The sequence below is a fragment of the Pocillopora verrucosa genome, chromosome 5 (assembly GCF_036669915.1).
Source record: "Pocillopora verrucosa isolate sample1 chromosome 5, ASM3666991v2, whole genome shotgun sequence".
NCBI lineage: Eukaryota > Metazoa > Cnidaria > Anthozoa > Scleractinia > Pocilloporidae > Pocillopora > Pocillopora verrucosa.
Window position 1 is genome coordinate 3,034,134 of NC_089316.1, and position 18,495 is coordinate 3,052,628.

An 18,495-nucleotide genomic window follows, 5' to 3' on the forward strand; every position below is an offset into this window, starting at 1 on the left:
GGATGCCCGCCAACGTTCTCTCTCCTAGCGACCGCTGAGCCATCCCTTTCTCTTGTGACGGTTTGCCCTCTGTCGATATTTTATTCAGGTTTGCACCTTAGCCAATCTAATATTCGCCCTCTTTTCTCTCTTTCTCTCGCACTTATGCGCTCTCTCTCTTTCTGGCACTCTTTCTCTTTCTCTTCCTTTCACTTCTGAGAGATTCCTCCAGTCACGTCATAAAAATGACAAAAATAATACAATCATCACTCAGCCTCTTAACTAAAGTGATTAATTTAATGGTTGCCGTAGTGATCAAAATTGAAAAAATTTATAGCCACTTTAAGAACCCAATAATTATGGTAACCACGAAATTATGTCGTCTTAAAATAGCAGGAACCAAAACGGTGATTAGCATATAATACTGTGTAGGAAACCACGGCTTCTGTTCTTCGCTCGGCCATGGTGTTTCGTTGTTGTGTACATGTCAGCTAATATGCCATAGCGTCTAAATTTTCTTTCCAAAAACTACAAAAATGAATGGTTCGGTTGATTATACCACCGCAAACAAGACTACCGATATTCGTAGAGTCTCAACTTTTGGCCTTACGACTTTCCTTCTCACAGCAATTTTTCTTCTACCGGTTGGTGTTATTGGGAACCTAATGGTCATTGTAGTCGTAAGAAAGAGGCGATATCTTCAAACCAAGACGAACTTCTTACTTGCAAATTTGGCGGCGTGTGACTTGGTGGCAAATATTCTTGGTTACACATGGGGAGTAGCGTCCGCTTTTCCCATTCCAAACATGACCCTGGGTGTTATAATTTGCAAGATTAACTCAATTTATCCTGCTGCATCTGGGTGTTCTGCCTTTATACTGACTATTATCGCTCTGGAACGCTATAGCGCTATCGTGAAACCACTGAACACTCGCTTCAAGTTAAAAAAACGGACCCTTCGCTATTTTATCTTGGCTATTTGGATTTTTGTCCTAGCTGCTGTGATTCCTTTAGTGTACTTCGCTGACTACAATGTTGGTTCGACTTACCGCTGTGGTAGAACTTGGGGTACAACTGCCAAAGCCACATTCTGGACAACTGGGTTTATAATTTTTATTGTGGTCCCTCTTATAGTTATGTTGTTCTGTTATGTTCAAATAATACGCGCGCTGTATTTCGGGACAAGGATTGTGCCGATGAATATCCCAGCTGAAGTTGATGCAAGGGAAAAGAAAAGAGTAATACATCTATCCATTATAGTGACTGTCGTGTTCATTGTTACCTACTTACCGTTTGCAATTGTTAAAGAACTTGAGATGCGTATTTCTTTATCGAACAGAGTGATAGCTTTTTCACTCCTATCTGTACTTCTCTCTTCTATCTTAAATCCATTTATTTATGCTTTCCAAAGCTCTAACTACCGCCGGGCCTTTAAAGAGATTATATGTTTAATACAGAGATAGTTGCCTGAAATTTCAGAGACTCAGTGAAATGTTATTTACTGAAATTTCCAAAATTTATCTGGATCTTTGTATAAGTGTTAAGACAAAAATATTAATGAAATTATGAATGAAATACAAGATAATTAAAAGCCATACGCTTAAGTAAGTATACCTCTTCACAGGCAAAAAATGAAAAAAAAAATTGAAGGGAAAAACCGATTTCAATTATTTTAATAAATTTTTATGGTTTATTATTTTAGTGAATTTAGTATGTTTTACAAATTTTATTCGACTGTGGTTAGATAGGTAATAAACCCGTTCAGAACTCTAAAGCCAATATCTTCATGTCGTGACTCGGCAACAAGCAAAATGTTGCCCACTTCCTACTCGCATAATATTGTTAAGTGCAAAGAAAGAAGAAGAATATTGGCACCATACAAGGACGTCAAGAATATCTACTGAGCAGTTATTTATTTCCAAAGTCAAGTAAAGTAAAAAAATGAAAAGGAAATCGATAAATTATCGTGAAATCGTCTGTCTCACGATATAAGGTCATTTCCGATTGCGACGACAGTCATACTATGACGTTTTTGTGGGGCGATGTACGTTTGATAGTGGGTCTATATCGTCAAAAAACGTACATACTTTGATTTATTATTATAACCACAACGAGCGACTAGAATGATCACCACTCGACGACGATTGTTTTGCTATTGCTTCAGTTAATCCTCGGTGCTGACAAGTAGAATGTTGGGCTCATTCTGACACAGTGGGGAATAAAGTTAGATGTTTCAGGTGGATTTTGAAGACTGCAGAATGTGACGCTAACTTCAAAGGTGGCTAAGTGTGGGGGCAGCCACTTAATCAAGACCTAAAAATAAGAAAAAGAACAAAAACAAAAGGGTTCATGCATGGCCAAGTTTCTTTTCGTAACCAATACACATTATCACAGCCGAGTTAACCTCCCTAAAACGGACTTCAAAGGTTCATAGCGAAGTTCCTGTATTAAAGAGATGTTCATGTTATAGAGGTCACGACCACGATAACCTCACGCCGTCGATTTTTCAGTGATCATATATCTTTTTTTTTTTTTTTTTTGCGTACAGGATTTATGCTGTATTTGTATTGGCTCTCTGTCTATCTCATATTGTTATTGTTATTATTATTATTGTTATTATTATTATTATTATTATTGATTTTCTCTATGTTTCCGCGCGTCTGTTCATCCATCAAATATCTTTCGTGCAACTGGTCTAAATGCATCACATGATCGAATATTTCCCAATTAAAGATGGGAAATATCCAGTGATATTCCCAAATTTTCAAATTTTCGTTCACTACGATAAAAGTCTTCGTTCAAAATTTGATTCAAGATGAGAGAGTGGTTTGCTTTTGCCACAGAAGAAAGGACATATTTGTTTGTTCATGAATTCGTACCATAAATTCAAAACGGACGAGTGAGCATCCCACGCTAGCTTGAAGGTTGATAACACAGCATCGTCCATTTTGCAAGAAAATATTTACCTATATTTGTCCTTGAACATTATCTGTTCCATAACGCACACAGTTTTTTGCTCGAGCTTCGCACTCGGTTAGGAACAGTTAATGGCCGCGGACAATATTCCGAGCATACCTTTGGACCAAAAGGAGGCTCAACTAGATCACAGATGACGCCAAAATGTGGTTAGAACAAAAAAGAGGCACACGGGGCGCAGCAGAATGTCGCTGATGATCTATTACTGTACAGACCCACGGAAACTTTGAATCTATTTGTTTTATATGATTAAAACGCAAAATGTTGTTAATGGTGACGTCACCCCTTCGCCTGTCCTCCAATAGACCATAAGCAAGACCCAATCAAGATGCTTGTATAACTCAGCTTATCTTATAAAATCAACCTGATTATCTGACTAAACAGCGATTCATGGCTTCTGCAGGATTGTAGTATTAAAGGCGTTCAACCATTCGACCAAACCCCACCCCCCTCCCCTCTGCCAACGAAATGTTGACATTTTAAAATTTTTGCGTTCAGTGGAAAATGCCCTTGCATCGCTTCGCTGGTACAGGCTTCTAGCTTTGCATTTCGTGCCTCGCACGCCTCGAAAGGTGCGCTTCTTCGACCGCGCGTGCCGCAAATAGAAGGGTTCGCTTGTCAACTGCTATCGCAGATAGGGTTTCACCAGACTTGCAACATGATCGCATGCCTCGCACGCCTCGAAAGGTGCGCTTCTTCGACCGCGCGTGCCGCAAATAGAAGGGTTCGCTTGTCAACTACTATCGCAGATAGGGTTTCACCAGACTCGCAACATGATCGCATGCATCCACGGTCAGTCAACGCGATTTAACAGGACAGACAATCGTATTTAACTCCTCTGCTCCCTATGCAAACTAACGATTTGCCTCGATCAGAACAGAATCAGGGCCGTCTCAATTTAAATCTTTCGCCCTCGAGCCTTTTTTGGACTAAGAAAACACCTTTTCTGATAGGTAAATATAAGTTTAACCTTTGACAATTCCCCGTCAAAGCACAGCTGCGTGCAAAGAATCCAGCGGCAAATTTGCTGTATTACAATCATGTCTAATCTGTACTTAATGTGAAACGTTTCCGGACCGGTAGTGAAACTTTAGAGTTTTTTCCTCGGTGAAAATCGCTTTGTTATTGTTATTTAAGCATAAGCCTCACTCAGCCGAAATTTTTCGCTGTTTTCTTAAGCTACCTGAAATTATTGACTGAGTATACGATATCTGTTCACCAGAAATTCCGTAGATTCAATCGACTTCTCCTGTGTTTGTATGAAAAAAAATCAGTGTACTCAATAATCGATATGAGGCCAGAAATCTCTTAGCGATCATTTGCCTTTCAAAACATCCTAATCACATAATCCCAGGCCATGAAAATATAGGTAATTCAGTGTTCTTACTTGGATTTTTGAGCTAACAGGGAAAGTTACACCTACACCTTTTTAAGATGCTTTGAGCTCCTTAAATCGGAATGAAACAAAATGTAGCAGCGCGCGATTAACAAATACAGGTAATATAGGGAATTGCGTCTCGTGAGCATTTTCCCAACATGCTAATAAGCCAAAATACCTTGGTTTTCGGCGAAAACGCCAATTCAAACGTTCAGATGCCTTGAATTTTGTCGTGTTTGCATTACAGTTGTGCTCACCGCGATTCTGAAAGGAAAAAAACCCAGACGGTGTTAACTGAATTAGGCCAGAATCTCTTGTTACCACCTGGCCCCATTTCCCCTCTTCCACCCCTCCCTTTCCTCCCTCCCCTCCCTCCCTTCCCTTTAACCGTGCGTATCTGAAACTGTTATATTGTGGGGATGACGTTACGTTGTAGAAAGGAACAACCGAATAGACACGTGAGGGTAAAATGACTCATCATTGTACAGTTGTGATAGGCGATGAGTGCGTGGTGACGACATTTCCTCCTTTTCTGAGTACTTGGCATCGCATCTCTCGTCACACGGAACTCCCGTGAAACCCGCACGAGATCATCGATGACAAATCGACTGGCACATGTCAATCAATTAGCGCGACAGTTCCAAAACAAGTTTTGCAGGAAATTTATTGATGATCACGAACAGGAATTTTTACACAATATTGAATTTTTAGCAGCATTAGTATCCTAGATTCCGATTTTCAAACACGTTTACGCTTTGCACTTGCGAATAAATAATACGTAACTTTTAGTCCCAGACTAGGTTCTCCACATGTCTTAGACCCGATGTAAATACATGATTACGTTACGCTACCAAATATTCTATGCCTACGCACGGTGAATTTAAAGCCAAACCAACATGGCAAAACCTTGAGAAAATTTTTCTAGATCTTTGAATATTTCGTGGAAATGCAGCCCTTTACAAGTCTAATTATAAGTCAGCGAAAGAACGATTATGCCATCGTGGTTTGTCCTATGTTTTGTCTAAAGACAATGGGAGCTCCTTTCGCCATAATTTCAGGTTCCATTTAAACGATCGATCATGTAACATTTGTCAATATATAGTAACACCTCACATCGAAGAAAACCGTTGTCTTCCTCTATGTCCTAATCGAGATGCCTCTTTGGCTTGCTGCCCTGCACCATTCTGCTTGCGTAGATCTTCCAACGTATCAAACGAAAAACTATTCGGCCGTAAAAAGTTGTCTTCGCCTCCTCTGTATACCTCGTTACAATAATTCTGGGTCAGGGATCTTGCGAGCCCTGTAAGATATTTCATGCTTTCCATTACGGCTTTGATGTGCGAACGGAAGCATCCCTCAGCCGACGTGGGCTTCCCGGTCGTCAATTCTTCCTTGATATCTAGAAGCATGTGATAAGTTCCGAATAGCCCTGAATCTTCCAACTCTTTTCCAGGCTTGACCAAAGAATTATCAGTCGATGTCGGGCATTGGCACTTTCCAGATGGAAGCTCGTTCTCCTCTGGGATGTCCACGAGTCGATGGGGCACCAATACTGTGTTATTCATCTCATCAATCGCTTTGAAGAACTCGTTTAGGATATCGGGTAGATTTTCACGGCTTGCCATTTTACAGACTCGAGAACTGCGCGATGGATGTTCAAAACAACTATGTTTTCTTTTGAATGACGTTGACGTGACCTTGCTAACTTTGTATGAAGTTACCCCAAACAACACTAGTTTCAGCTATCACCAGCACACTTGCCAAATCGGCGGCCAATTGTAACAGAGTATTTACACCAGGAATACTGCGACCTTCGCTGTCTCGAGTTACATTAGAGCCCTCTTCTTTAACATAGCATTTCTCTTTACCAGTTTGAGTCTCAATCATTGCTCTGGTTGGGAGAATTTGAATGAAACTCGATATGGATCTCCGTGAGTGTTGTCCATTGTCTAGTTGTCTCGCGTCGCACTTATAATGGCTACAGTTCAAAGCGAACTAAAACTACATGCTAGACTCTGGTAGTCCCATCGTATGTCATCATAGATTTACATGTACTCATTATGGCCAAAACGAACGCTTTCCCATTCATGATTTCAACTATGTTCAGTTTTTAGCTGGGTAATCTTTGATCTCGCAACCTAATCGTAATATATCTCAGTATGTGTCATGGTTTTATAACCCCCGCGCAACAATCCTTTGGCTCAGTACACAAGAATGAAACATGCAACGGTCGAGGTTTCCTTGTTTGATTTGTTTAATGTACAACCACCTACGATGGAATATGAACTTCTCGAGAATTCTGTTTAGTTTATAACCACTCGTCACGCAATGCTCGTCACGTTTGAACATGTTCCATATCAATCACGCAATGCAAAGGCTTTAGATTATTTACCACACCCCCGAATCCTCCTTCACCTCCACCTTTTCCCTGCCCCCCACTTCGAGCGCCGATTATCCAAAAAAGCTGTTGCTAAGGTTAAACTTTTCTATCCACTTAGCTGTCTAGACAATCTCTACAAATCGGTTAGTCACCGTCCTAGATAATGTGTGTCAAATCTTAAAAGTATAAGACAAAAATGCACTAATATTTTGGTAATTACCGCAAATCCCGCTATGCCGGGTTCCGGTTTCTGATCCAGGGGGTTATGGTATTATGTAAGCCTTAGTGTGCTAAAATGGAGGTAAAAAACAAAGTCACTTTAGATGACCTTAATCGGCAAAATCAAGGTTTGTTTTGCTATGCGACGTTTTTTTTCCTTTTTCATACCTTCGAACGGTGACATCGACGCTAGCGCTGACAACTCATGCTTTCCTACTTGTTAAGAGAACTTTTTTATGTTAAATGAATTGAAAACGACGGAAAATAAATGGCGTAAGCTGTCTTTACTTATGTGAATTATTTTTAACATACCTTCTTAAAAAGAGGGAAATATAAAATGTGATTATTCCCTATCGGTAATCAACCAAGGAATTACACAAATATCACATTTTCCCAAATTAAATTTATTTGTCGCCTCAAGTAGATTAAAGGTGCAAAATGATCCTAACGGAAGGCTTTCGGAGGTATTTCAATCTACTTAACCCTCAAAATAATAACCAGGAGGTCAGATTAATACCAAAGTATTCAGTTGCAAGTTCATGACAAAGCAGAAAACACGTAAAAAGATGAACTGGAAACTGGAATTTAATCCCCAGTCTAGATAGTATATTATCAATGTAGAATATTATTTATTCAAATAGAGAACCGTATTTAATTTAATCAATTTAAATTTGCAATACTTGGGCGAACAACTCTCTCCCATGAGGATTCGAACCCACACTATCCAATTTCAATGCCACGAGCGAGAGCGTCTGATGCTAGATTCAATATAACGGAGCAGTTGATTCTCTTGTGAATTCGTTTGCACGTGGAGATCATAAAAACTACAACCTTAACTGCGAATATGATGCATAGAATACTCGTCGCGCTGTTAAGACGTAAATGTGTCAGAAAGTGTTTCTAAAATTGTATACAGCAAGTCACAAACATTTCGCAATAGAAATATTTCTATCTTCCGTCTACAGTTACATAGGAAGAACCTTGGTCAGCTTGAAAGAACGAGAGGCATATGCCTCTGTAATTTCTTCTGTTTTTTCCATCCTCTTATCACGATTCCGTAGATGGCAACGACAGGTATCAATACAGACCTTTTAATTTACCCTAAAGAAAACGCAGACAATTTGATGTTTGGGTAAATTAAGTGTCATAACTATGCCTTATATCTAGCTCATTAACAGAATGGGTGAAAACACACTTTCTTGGTCTAGCCGGGTAGTTAAAGAAAACTTAACGATAGAACTGTAAGGTTGAATTAAAACCCGAACAAGAATCATTGTGTCGGAAAAAAATTCCGCTTTAATTCTCGATGTCTTGCGAGAGAAATGCCGAATGCAGGGCTCAGAGCTCATCTACTAAGCAATTCACAACATAAATTTTTTGACAAAAACTAATCATACAAAATGATCTGTGTTTCCTGTTGCAAGTGGATAACTTGCCAACAAGCAGATAGCAAGATAGCTTTTTTAGCATGTGAACTATACTTGGCACTTTTTGTTTATTATTAAGAGATACTTAATCTTGACAACTCGAATGAATCAAAACAATTTCTCTCAATCACGAAAACCCGATTCGATTCATAATATCTACAAAAAAACTCGGTAGAGAACACGGTGATCAAACTGAATTGATCGACGTCAGCTATTTTCATTTTTACAAAATTTTCCTTACTAAGACATTGGCCTAACCTTTAAGGCAGATACCACATTTGTTTTCAAGTATGCATGACATTTTGATCGTGAGAAATCAAATATTTAGATAAAAATAAATTAATTTTTCTTCAACGCTTGCCCTGAATTAGAATTCTGTCAGTATTCGGGGCTGTTGTCACGGCTTCACTCCCAAAATGGAAAGGATAAATTGAGTTATCATTTTGGATTCTCTTCAGTGAACGAAAATCTTCGCCGTCGCCGTGTGGCAGTCAATTTAAGGGCATTCAAAGCTATAACGAGCTGGGCAATTGTATACAATCTTTGTCTCAAACCAGTGGTGCGTTTAGGACAGTTTTTTCCACTTGGATCGACATTCTTCTGCTGCTCTTCTTTGCAAGTCATTTCTCTCTTTTCCCGTTCGGTGATGAGCTTCTCTGTTGCCGCCAAGATTGATTTCTCACGATGGTGGTTGGAGATGAGTGTTTGCACAGCAAAAGCGGCAGCTCCATCCTTCCGAAACTTGGCAATGCCAGTGGAGGGACTTAACTTCCAACGTTGTTGGGTCGGACTCTTGTATGGAACGTCTAAAGAGTTTTGTCTTAATAACAGTCGACCGACATCATCCACGCTAACCATTCTCTTCTCTGCGAGCGGCGAACGAGATGACGAACGTGCGCTGAGACACGGCGAGTTACGAACACTCTCCATCTTGAGACTCGTTTGTTTCGATTTGAAATCTGACGAACCATCACTGAGACTTCTGGATCTACCATCTGTCAGGTCTTCATCCTGATCCGAATGGCTTAGATGTTCTTTGCAAACTGGGATGTACTCCAGTATTTTCATGTTTTCTACGTCAGACTGAATAATTGCCGTTCTTCCTGAAATCGTCTGAGCACGCTTTCGAGTTCCAATGATAGGGGACCAACTCGTAGCAACGTCTTTCTTGATTTTTCTTCTAAGAGTTGGTGTGAGAGTGAGACTTGCACTCGAGCTTTGTTGTTCAGGCTTGCAAATTATCGCCGCATGTGAAATTTCCGAGGATTTTCTCCCGAGATTTGGTGATTTCCGTATGGGACTTCGACTCGAGATTTCCCATTCAGATCCACAAACTGTGGTTCCAGAAAACGTCTGGGCACGTTTACGCCCGGTAGAAGGCGATAAATTTACAGCTACGTCTTCCGAGATTTTTCTCTCAATGTGAGGAGATCTTTGAATAAAATGAGGCAGGTGTGGTTTACGAATATGTGCTACGTCCTCTTGAGCTTCGGAGCTTTGTGAAATTAAACTGAGAGGCCAACTTGCCTTAATTTCTGAGTTGCGCTTTGCTGCTAAAGTTGGTGAACTTATGGTGTTGTTGTTGTTGTTACTCACGTCATTTTCTTGCAAAACCGCCCTGGCTGCCAACAGGGATGACGTTCTTTGCCGCCTGATGTCACTCATAGTTTCCTTGGCGATTTGTCTCTCGAGAAGTATGTTCTTCATTTCTTTGTTGTGTTGTTTTTCGAATCGCTCCACTTCCATCTGAAGCAAGTTGCCCTCTTTTGCATTGAGACGCTTCGCCTTTTCGTCCCGCTTCGAAAGAGTCAAACGACTCGGATACATTGTGACCAGCACCTCCTAAAGTTTTATTCCCAAGGAAATTAACTTTTATATTTCGTATAGCTCAACATAAAGCAATAATTAAACCTCGCAGCAATACATGCAAGCGGGTACAGTACAGGTGTACAAATTCTGAGAATGAAAATGCATTACATAACTTACTATGCTAATATCGTTCACGTTATGAAAGTTCACGAGTTGTTGCTAAGTGTTTTGAATTGAATTTTGTAAGTCAAACATCTAACTGCTGTAATGTAGTATTGCCTTTTACAAATACATTTATCGGACTCTTACCACAGTACATAACAGTAACGGACCATAACACTACATTTGAACAAAATTTTCTGTGTATTTTTTTCGCCTTTCCTTGCAACATGTCCGCGTCTTCCCAAAATATAAGATAATAGAGGTAACCGAATATAATCATCGGCTTGCTTTATTTTGGATTGCCGCCTTAATTACAGTTGTACTGATAATAAACGTATATTAAAACTACAACAGCTCGCTGAACAATGAGTGATACCTTTTCATCGATCAATTAATTACACTTTGTACGACACACAGCTGATACTGGTGGGTCAATGTAGAATTTGTCAAAGTTAAAGCTTCCCTTATAACAGGCCATGCCATCAATTGAAATATGGTATTCCTGTGTGCTGTAACGTGAACTAAGTTTCTATAGTGATTTCAGATACGTATTTGCTCTCACTGATTTGTGATTCACGTGATGTTACGCTCCAATACGCCTTTTTAAACAATATTATTTTGCCAGGTAACATTTCAAAAGTGACTTCCTTTGCTTTCCCTATGAAAAAGAATTGAACTGATTTTAAATGGGAAAAAATGTTGTTAAGTTGATGGAATGATCACCTGATCATTCACTCAAAGCAACCTTCAGTCTAGGTTCAGTGAATAGCATCGAGTAATCGACTTTTCGACGTCTTCTAGTGTAAACACTGGTATGAAATAAGACATATTTGATACTGAACCTCACTTAGGGCCAATTTAATGTTATTTAAAACTTTAAAAATACAACGCAGTTAAGTTCGTTTATTTAGATGTCGAGGTTACCCACATATGTACACACAAAAAAGTGTTAAACTCAATCAAGACGAGTCTATTGAAAATCACTATTTGAAAAACAAATAATCGTAACCCATTAAAGCATACCAAATACCAGGAATGACTTAAGGGAAGCTAATGGAGAGCACATGTATTGTTAGATAGAAAGTAAATATTCAATGTGACCTTCTCAATTTCGTCTGATATCAGCATCACTCTAAACATCAGCCTAGCCCTGCAAAGTTAGTCCTCTACGTCACTGCTTCTTAAGTATCTACAGAGACGAAGCTCTTCAAATGGTTTTGACACTGATTCGTTTTCGTTCTGGTCAGTAGCATCTGGCACTGCCAGTGAAGACACTCGTTTGCCACTAGCGACATGATCCTTTGACCTGATAAATCCGGATACGCCAGAGTTTAGGCTTTCTTTGGGTTTTATGTCTTTCAACTGACTTGGGTCACAGGGAAGAGACGAACTTCGTGTTCTAGTAAGAAGAACTTTAGGCCTCGTATTATTGTGATCGATACCACTCTTTGGCTCTCTTTCAATTTCTTTCATAAGGGTATCGCTTCCACTTGAATCTTCAGTAAATTTTGCATGCTCTGATTTCTTGTCTTCGTCAGGCTTACTATTGATGTCCTTCTCATTGTGAATACTGTCGGCTTTATGAACTTTACGACTAAGCTGAGGACTTAGCTTTGCTTTGGCACTATTCAGGGAATCGGAGCTTGACGAAGAAGTTGGCAGATCATGAACTGAAAGTCTGTCGGTCCTTCGTTGCCATGCGATTTCTGAACTTTGAAGTTGTTTTCTTCGCAAAGCATCTTGAGGAGAAATATTTTTCACAAAAGCCTCTCTTGGCGAAGACGATGAAATACCTGGCCTCGCCAGCGAAGCATGGATCGGAAACGCTCGGCTCTCTTTCGGGCTTCCAGGTAGAAACGTTGGAGGATGTGGTAACGAGTAACGCCGGGTTCTGGTTGGTGAACGATTTGGAACTTCTAGATGTTCGGAACGAGTATTGTGGATCCCTGGCAATGACGCTTTGGAATTGCTCTTCATCCGTTCCTCCACGCTTTGTTGCAATTTGTTGTCGAACATCATTTTACTTCCTTTACGGCGGTCGTCATGCACTGATTTTGCTCCTTCTGTTTCGTCTTCTCTCCTTGCACTACGATGGAAATTAGCTATTTCAGAATTAGGGCGTATTTGCATCCTTTCTTGTGCCAAATTTCTCATCGAGTGGCGAACTTTCTCTTGCATGTTCTGGATCTCAGCCAAGCGACTAGCATACTCTTTGTCAAACTTTTCAAACGTTTTCCTAAGCCGGTTGCTATCACGCGATACAATGTCACGAACCCGCTTGTTGAACTCGATTTTCTTTGTCGTCCTTCGGTTCTGCGACATGATGAATAAGAAACCCTATTTCGTTCTACTATTTCATTTAAGTCAAACAATTGATTACACGTTGGATGCGCTTTGATTCAAATCATTTGAAGAGACTTGCATCAATTAAATGGTATTTATCGCCCTGTTTATCTGCATGTTGCGTCTTGCGCCACGTTAATACGTGAAAGAGTCGATAAAGTGTCACCTACAATTTCGTGTTTGTCTAAATAAATCTGACAGAAATGTCATTAATTTTACTGAGTTAAGCAAGCAAAGGCTAACTATACACAATTTTGCGTAATAAGCTGAGCAAACGTTATTGTTAGAAATGAAAGAAATTAGCATATAAAAACTCCTCGGGGGTGTAATAAAATTTTCCGCTTCCTGCTGAAAAAGTTGGAAACACGTAGATGTGACTTGTAGCTAGTTTTATCTTCGGAAAGCCGTAATCGAACCAACTCTTCAGGACTTGACCCGAACGCTCTCGCCGAATGAGAACTTTTTCAACAGGTAGTTAAGACTTATATCTCAAGTTTTCTCTCCGCTTTAAAAGCTTTTTCGGACATTTTACTATCACCACGCTCCATCGAGTTTTGATTACAGTTGTGACATGAACAGTTCCTGACACATCTTACTTCTTCATGTCTGGAACTGACTCATTACTCACGCTAATTGCAGGTAGATAACTAAGTTCGCATAATTTGACCAAGTTTATAAACTTTTGAAATTGGTATTATAGCCATCGGGCGGATGCAAGAGATTGTTACGTTCATTAAAACAAAAAGCAACTTCCGCTGGGATTAAGAAACTATTGAATGGTTAGTAGTCAAGGAAAAAATTCTAACTTGTGACAAGAGAAGAACAAAAAAAAATAATAAATGGTTCCAGACATTGTGATTCGTACAATTTGCAAAGATGGCTCAGTATGCATTTTAAGTAGCTCTGTGTGGTTGTTTACGGAACTAGGGGTAATTAAGATGTTATAATTTCCGCCCACAAGATAACATTGTTCTTGGAATACTGACATTCAGTTTAGATAAGAGCTTTAAACTGTCGCATCGAGTCAATAGAGCAAATTAAAAAGTTTAGGCATACTATTATTATACAAACAAATTATTTGTTGTCAAACATATTAAGTAGGGGCCAAAATTGCTTTGTCACGGTATATGTGCGCCTTTTAAAATCGTAGCTTTATTTTCAATATCGTAATTTGCAATCCGTTTAAATCTTGTTCTCTCTTGGTCTATCAGAGCGCCTTTCGAATAAGAGTCATAAAACCGAAAACCAAAGTTATCACAAAGGCTTATCAGCAGAACGAAAAATACCCTGAAAACCCAATGAGAACTCGAAGTAAAACAAGAAAACCGTCTGAAGAGCGGGAAAACGCGGGCGAGCAAGTCGTGATTGTTGTTAATTTTGCATCTGACTGGCATGGTTGATAGAGTGGCGCGAGTTTCTGGACCAATCAGAGAGCAAACTAAAGCAAAATCAATTCAATCCTGAATTACTTTCAACACTCGATTGAAACTTGCTTCATTGTTATCATTGTATATTTCCATCTTGCCTACCTGATGTTTTGTAGTCATTTACAATTTCAATCCCTAGCTAGCCTCGTTACTTTACGTGTTATCCTTTCCTCTTTGGTGCCTCTTTGATGATAGTCGACCCCGACTGTAGCCCTCAACCCTGAACTTTTTTTGAAAGGTTTTTTTTCAATTACTGATTATTTGTTTTCTAAAAGTTAAATTAAAACCCTAAGAGACGTTTCTCTGAAATCTTCTCTGAAAGATATTTAACATCGTAATAGGTTTAAACTTGCCAAAGAAATAACAGCATTAAATCAGTTATTTGTATGTGTCTGTGCAAAGAGAGTTTTCGGCTCGTTTCTTTAAACTACTCTGATCATTATGTTCCCTCAAGCGAGAACAATAGACCACTCTTTGAAAAGATTAAATTGAAGGTAGAACCTTTATCTTTATAATGACTTACAGTTCACTCACAGTACAAAGCAACGATCTAATCCCATCAAATATTCTAATTATCTCAAGAAAATAATGCTCTTAGATAAAAGCCCTTTCTTGTACGTTTCTGTTTTTAGCACGTAGGCCAATATCAACTTTTTGGGTTATTACTGTAGTAATGAACTGGTAGACGCCAAATTGAAATCCTCAACAAAGGCCTCGATTCAAGTATTCAACGTTAACAAAAAGAACCCCACCTGGAGGAGGGTCTTACTTGTAATATTAATCGCCAGCTTTATAAGCAGAACATTAGACGTTTGCAAACAAAATACAATCAGAACGTTATTGTACATGTAACTTCTGGTCAAGGTTTTTCGTTTAGGCCGGGCTAATATGGAATTCGAACTTGGGCGAACTTCTACGAGAAGTCAAATCAAGAAAAGCGAAATGCCTTCCGACATGCCAAGCCTTGCCATGTCGTATATCCGACAAAATAATGATTTGCGGCACACGCTGCGCCGATTTGAGAAAGAAAAGCTAAAGCAGATGAAAAGCATAGAGGGCGATATCTGGGAGTTGCAAAGGTTTATGCAAGAGCTAAAATGCGTCACAGCAATCTCTGCAGATGATATACTGAAACGGCAGAAAATATCTTCCAAAGAACGTCCGCTTGACGGAACTGGAAAGAGCCAGGCAGCTCTGCACACAAATAACTTTCAACGTGAAGGTGCGAGATTGCATAGCAATGAAAATATATTTTTGAACCCGCTAAGTGGCTCCACCAACGAGAATCAAATGGAAAGAGTAAAGAACAGCTCTTCGTTCACAGATTTATCACGCCAACAGAGAGAAAGAAAGGGTTCCTTTTCTGGTAGGGTCTGTGAGCGTAGACGCAGTTACAGCGTCGGTGAAATGCAATCAGATGCATTAAACCACCTCAGGACAATTGCTGGTTACAAGCCAACGCTGTTTAGTAGGAGGAAATCAATGGATGTAGGTACAATAGTGGCTGGAAAAATTCCCTCAGAATGTAAGACTGTGAACCAACCAACTCATAAAAATCATATTGTTCCACCTCCGATGAAGAACGACAGAGTACATGCAGTTAGTACTGGTTTTCTTGAACCACTGAGTAGATCAGTCATTCCAGCAGAAAATGGCTCTAATGCAGTTAACTTTGAACATTTTAAATCAAGCATGTCGCAAAGGGCTCGGAGGCCTAGCATGCCTTCTTCTCGCAGAGCCTCACCATTGGAAGAGGCAGCTCTTTACGACGTTTCACAGGATAATAACAATCGTTCAGAACTTGATATAAACTGTGAAAAACCAAACTCGCTGTCATCAAATGTAAGGAATTCAACCAAGAACACTGTTAATCACAGGTTGTTAACGCAACGTGAAACTGAAGACAAATTATTTATTAAACGCTTGCCATCGGAAAGACAACTGAAAGGCTCACACATTACAAACGAAGTTATGGTTTTAATGAAAAGTCCTCCTTCTTGTGAAAGCCCTCGAAAACGGAGGCTGGAAAGGCAGGCTACATCTTACAAAGAAACCACATCAAGTCTTCTACGCAAGAAAATATCCATGGACACGACCATATCGTTTTTGCCAAAGGACAGGAGGAAAACTTTGCCTCAAATGTAGTACATGTATTAATTTACTTTAAAACGCCGACCGAGACTTCAAGTGTAAGCCGAAACAAAACTTATACAAAAGTAAGCCCTATTTTAATGAAATTAGCGGCGTCCAGACGATCCGATATTGGCATGGGTGAAAATTGTTTCAGAAGCTGAAAGCCTCCTGTCTCAAAGAATTCTGCCCTTGTTGATGAAATCAATAGCTTATATGAGTGAAATCTTTTCTTGGTATGGCTATGCCCACACCTTTGTAGATAGCAATTATGTAGCTCAGAAAATAAAGCGTATTCATTTGTAGAGTTCGCACAGCACAAACCAATCACATGCACCTTTTGTTTAGATGTTCAACGCTCAATTTAAGTGTTAAATTCTATATAAAGCATATATGGTGTGCGATATAGCTTCGCTGAAGAGGACCTCTCATGTTCTTTTCCAAGGGCCCAAAGTAACAAACCGATCGCCGAACTTTCTGTATTATCACAAACACTAAAAGGGAGTGGTTGTTTGTACTGTGGCGTACATTTTCGAAGCTTGCTGTTGGCGGCGAATTCGAAGATTTCCGAAGCTTATTGTTTTTGTTGCTGTTGGAGTCGTTATCCGTGTAGTTTTCTGAGCAATTTTTGTAATACAAGTATTCGACTATTTGGGTTATCTGCATGGATATTCGATATCACGTTACCATGACTGCACGCCCCAGAATGGTTACTAATACAATGCAACCTTGGAGAAAACAGAGCTTCTCCAAATTACAACTCGTAAAACTACCGAAAGGTCAAACGTAATCCAAGACACAACGCAATGGTTCATATAATTTCGAAATTCTTAACTCAGTCCAAAAAAAAAATTTTCCTTTCAACTGTGATAGAATTCAAAGCAAGAAATTCCTGTCGTAATTGATTAGCAAATGAACCAAAACATAAACAGAAAATAGAGAATGCGTCACACAATGGTTCCACCATTTGGACTTTGACCATGTTATTTTCGCTGATAAATTTTTCTGGTTTCCTTTGTTAAAAAAAAAAAGCATAATTTACGTGGAATTTATATGTTCATAGTTGTTGTGAAAACAGCCGACTTTCGAGATTGTACACTCTGTAGACAATATTTCTGCCTGTGCTTATTACGCGTAAGAGTTGAGTGCCTTATTCGTCGCTGTAGTCATTCTGAACCTGAAAATCTGAAGTAGAGGTGAATTTACTCACAGTTTCATACTTCCGTTGTCTTCCATGAAAGAGTGTGCCCAAAAACCTCAATTCCCACTTGAATTTTCTTTTGTACATCTAACTACCAGTTTTCACACGGCAACAGTCTAGAGGTAAAGTAAATGTCTCAATAAAAAAAAAAAAGCAAACTTTACAAGTTAAAAAATGTGAGCACACTTTATAACTTTTAAAGCCAGAGGAAGGCTATTTATAAAACATGGTACAAAGTCCTTTCTGATCATCCTTGGGGACACCCGCCACGATCCAAATAGCAAGTAAATATAAAGACTGAAAACGCGATCTTGATAGATTAAAAATTCCAATCCATTTAATAGAATTGTTCCTAAGAAAGTCTCTTTGGCTGTAAAGTCTTCAACCTTGATTGATCGCAAACCAAAGCCAAGAAAATAAACTGATCAAGAAGTTTACAGACAAATAATTTGGCTGTATTGATGCAAGGCATGAGTATTACTTTTCTCAAAGAAAAAGAAGGAAGTAGCGATAAGTGCAGAGGTCTTTCCCATAACAGAAACGTGTGTATGATTCGTGTAAACATGAGGTAAGATACCTTCTCTGCCGGTTCCAAGAGTACATAGTCCTTTGTATGCGCAATAGAACCTTGATTCCTTGAGTGAAGCGTCAGTGCTGCTCACGTGTAAGACTGACTTCGATGACCTTAACATCCTAGGACGATCAGACATAACTTTTCATAACAATTACTGGAACCTTTCGAGCAAACTCTGAGATTTTAGCGTTTTAACGTGGCAAGCGCTATGGCTTGATGCTCTCTTCTGAAGAAACACGTAGCGGAAATCGAAGATTTACCACAAGGAGATTTTGTATAACGAAAACGACTTTTGAACTAAACCCTAATTCAGCCGGCCAAAGTGCGATCTTTAATAGCGCGTGATGTGGTGACGTCAACATCCGCACGTGCTCATTTCTGAGGTCTCTGCCAATGCAATAAGCATGTGATAAATTTCCGCGGTACCAAATAAAAACAAAGGAGTACAGAATGGAAAGAGGATAGAAACTAGGACATGAAAGAGTCTGTT

The 18,495-nt window shown here is 39.4% G+C and overlaps 3 protein-coding genes across 4 annotated transcripts; 1 reads left to right on the top strand and 2 right to left on the bottom strand.

The window, feature by feature from the left end:
• Window positions 1–121: 121 nt before the first annotated feature.
• On the top strand, window positions 122–1,646 carry LOC131780190 (somatostatin receptor type 4-like). Its single transcript, XM_059096800.2, has one exon. It carries the CDS (start codon window positions 516–518, stop codon window positions 1,440–1,442), a length of 927 nt encoding a protein of 308 aa, XP_058952783.2. The 5' UTR covers window positions 122–515; the 3' UTR covers window positions 1,443–1,646.
• Window positions 1,647–4,971: 3,325 nt separating this feature from the next.
• On the bottom strand, window positions 4,972–6,731 carry LOC131780178 (uncharacterized). Its single transcript, XM_059096793.2, has one exon. It carries the CDS (start codon window positions 5,956–5,958, stop codon window positions 5,443–5,445), a length of 516 nt encoding a protein of 171 aa, XP_058952776.1. The 5' UTR covers window positions 5,959–6,731; the 3' UTR covers window positions 4,972–5,442.
• Window positions 6,732–10,579: 3,848 nt separating this feature from the next.
• On the bottom strand, window positions 10,580–18,304 carry LOC131780177 (uncharacterized). 2 transcript variants are annotated; one of them, XM_059096792.2, is made up of 3 exons: window positions 18,009–18,304; window positions 17,441–17,547; window positions 10,580–12,416 (listed from the first exon to the last, which is right to left on the bottom strand). In XM_059096792.2, the coding sequence occupies exons 2-3, from the start codon at window positions 17,464–17,466 to the stop codon at window positions 11,489–11,491; spliced, it is 954 nt and encodes a 317-aa protein (XP_058952775.2). In that variant the 5' UTR covers window positions 17,467–17,547; window positions 18,009–18,304; the 3' UTR covers window positions 10,580–11,488. The 2 variants fall into 2 exon arrangements, with proteins under 2 accessions (XP_058952775.2, XP_058952774.2); XM_059096791.2 differs by lacking the exons at window positions 17,441–17,547; window positions 18,009–18,304 and having other exon boundaries at window positions 10,580–13,003.
• Between the last annotated feature and the right edge of the window lie 191 nt (window positions 18,305–18,495).

Coding starts and splice junctions, on each gene's coding strand:
- LOC131780190 (XM_059096800.2), top strand. CDS start 516: ATGAATGGTTCGGTTGATTATACCACCGCAAACAAGACTACCGATATT.
- LOC131780177 (XM_059096791.2), bottom strand. CDS start 12,652: ATGTCGCAGAACCGAAGGACGACAAAGAAAATCGAGTTCAACAAGCGG.
- LOC131780178 (XM_059096793.2), bottom strand. CDS start 5,958: ATGGCAAGCCGTGAAAATCTACCCGATATCCTAAACGAGTTCTTCAAA.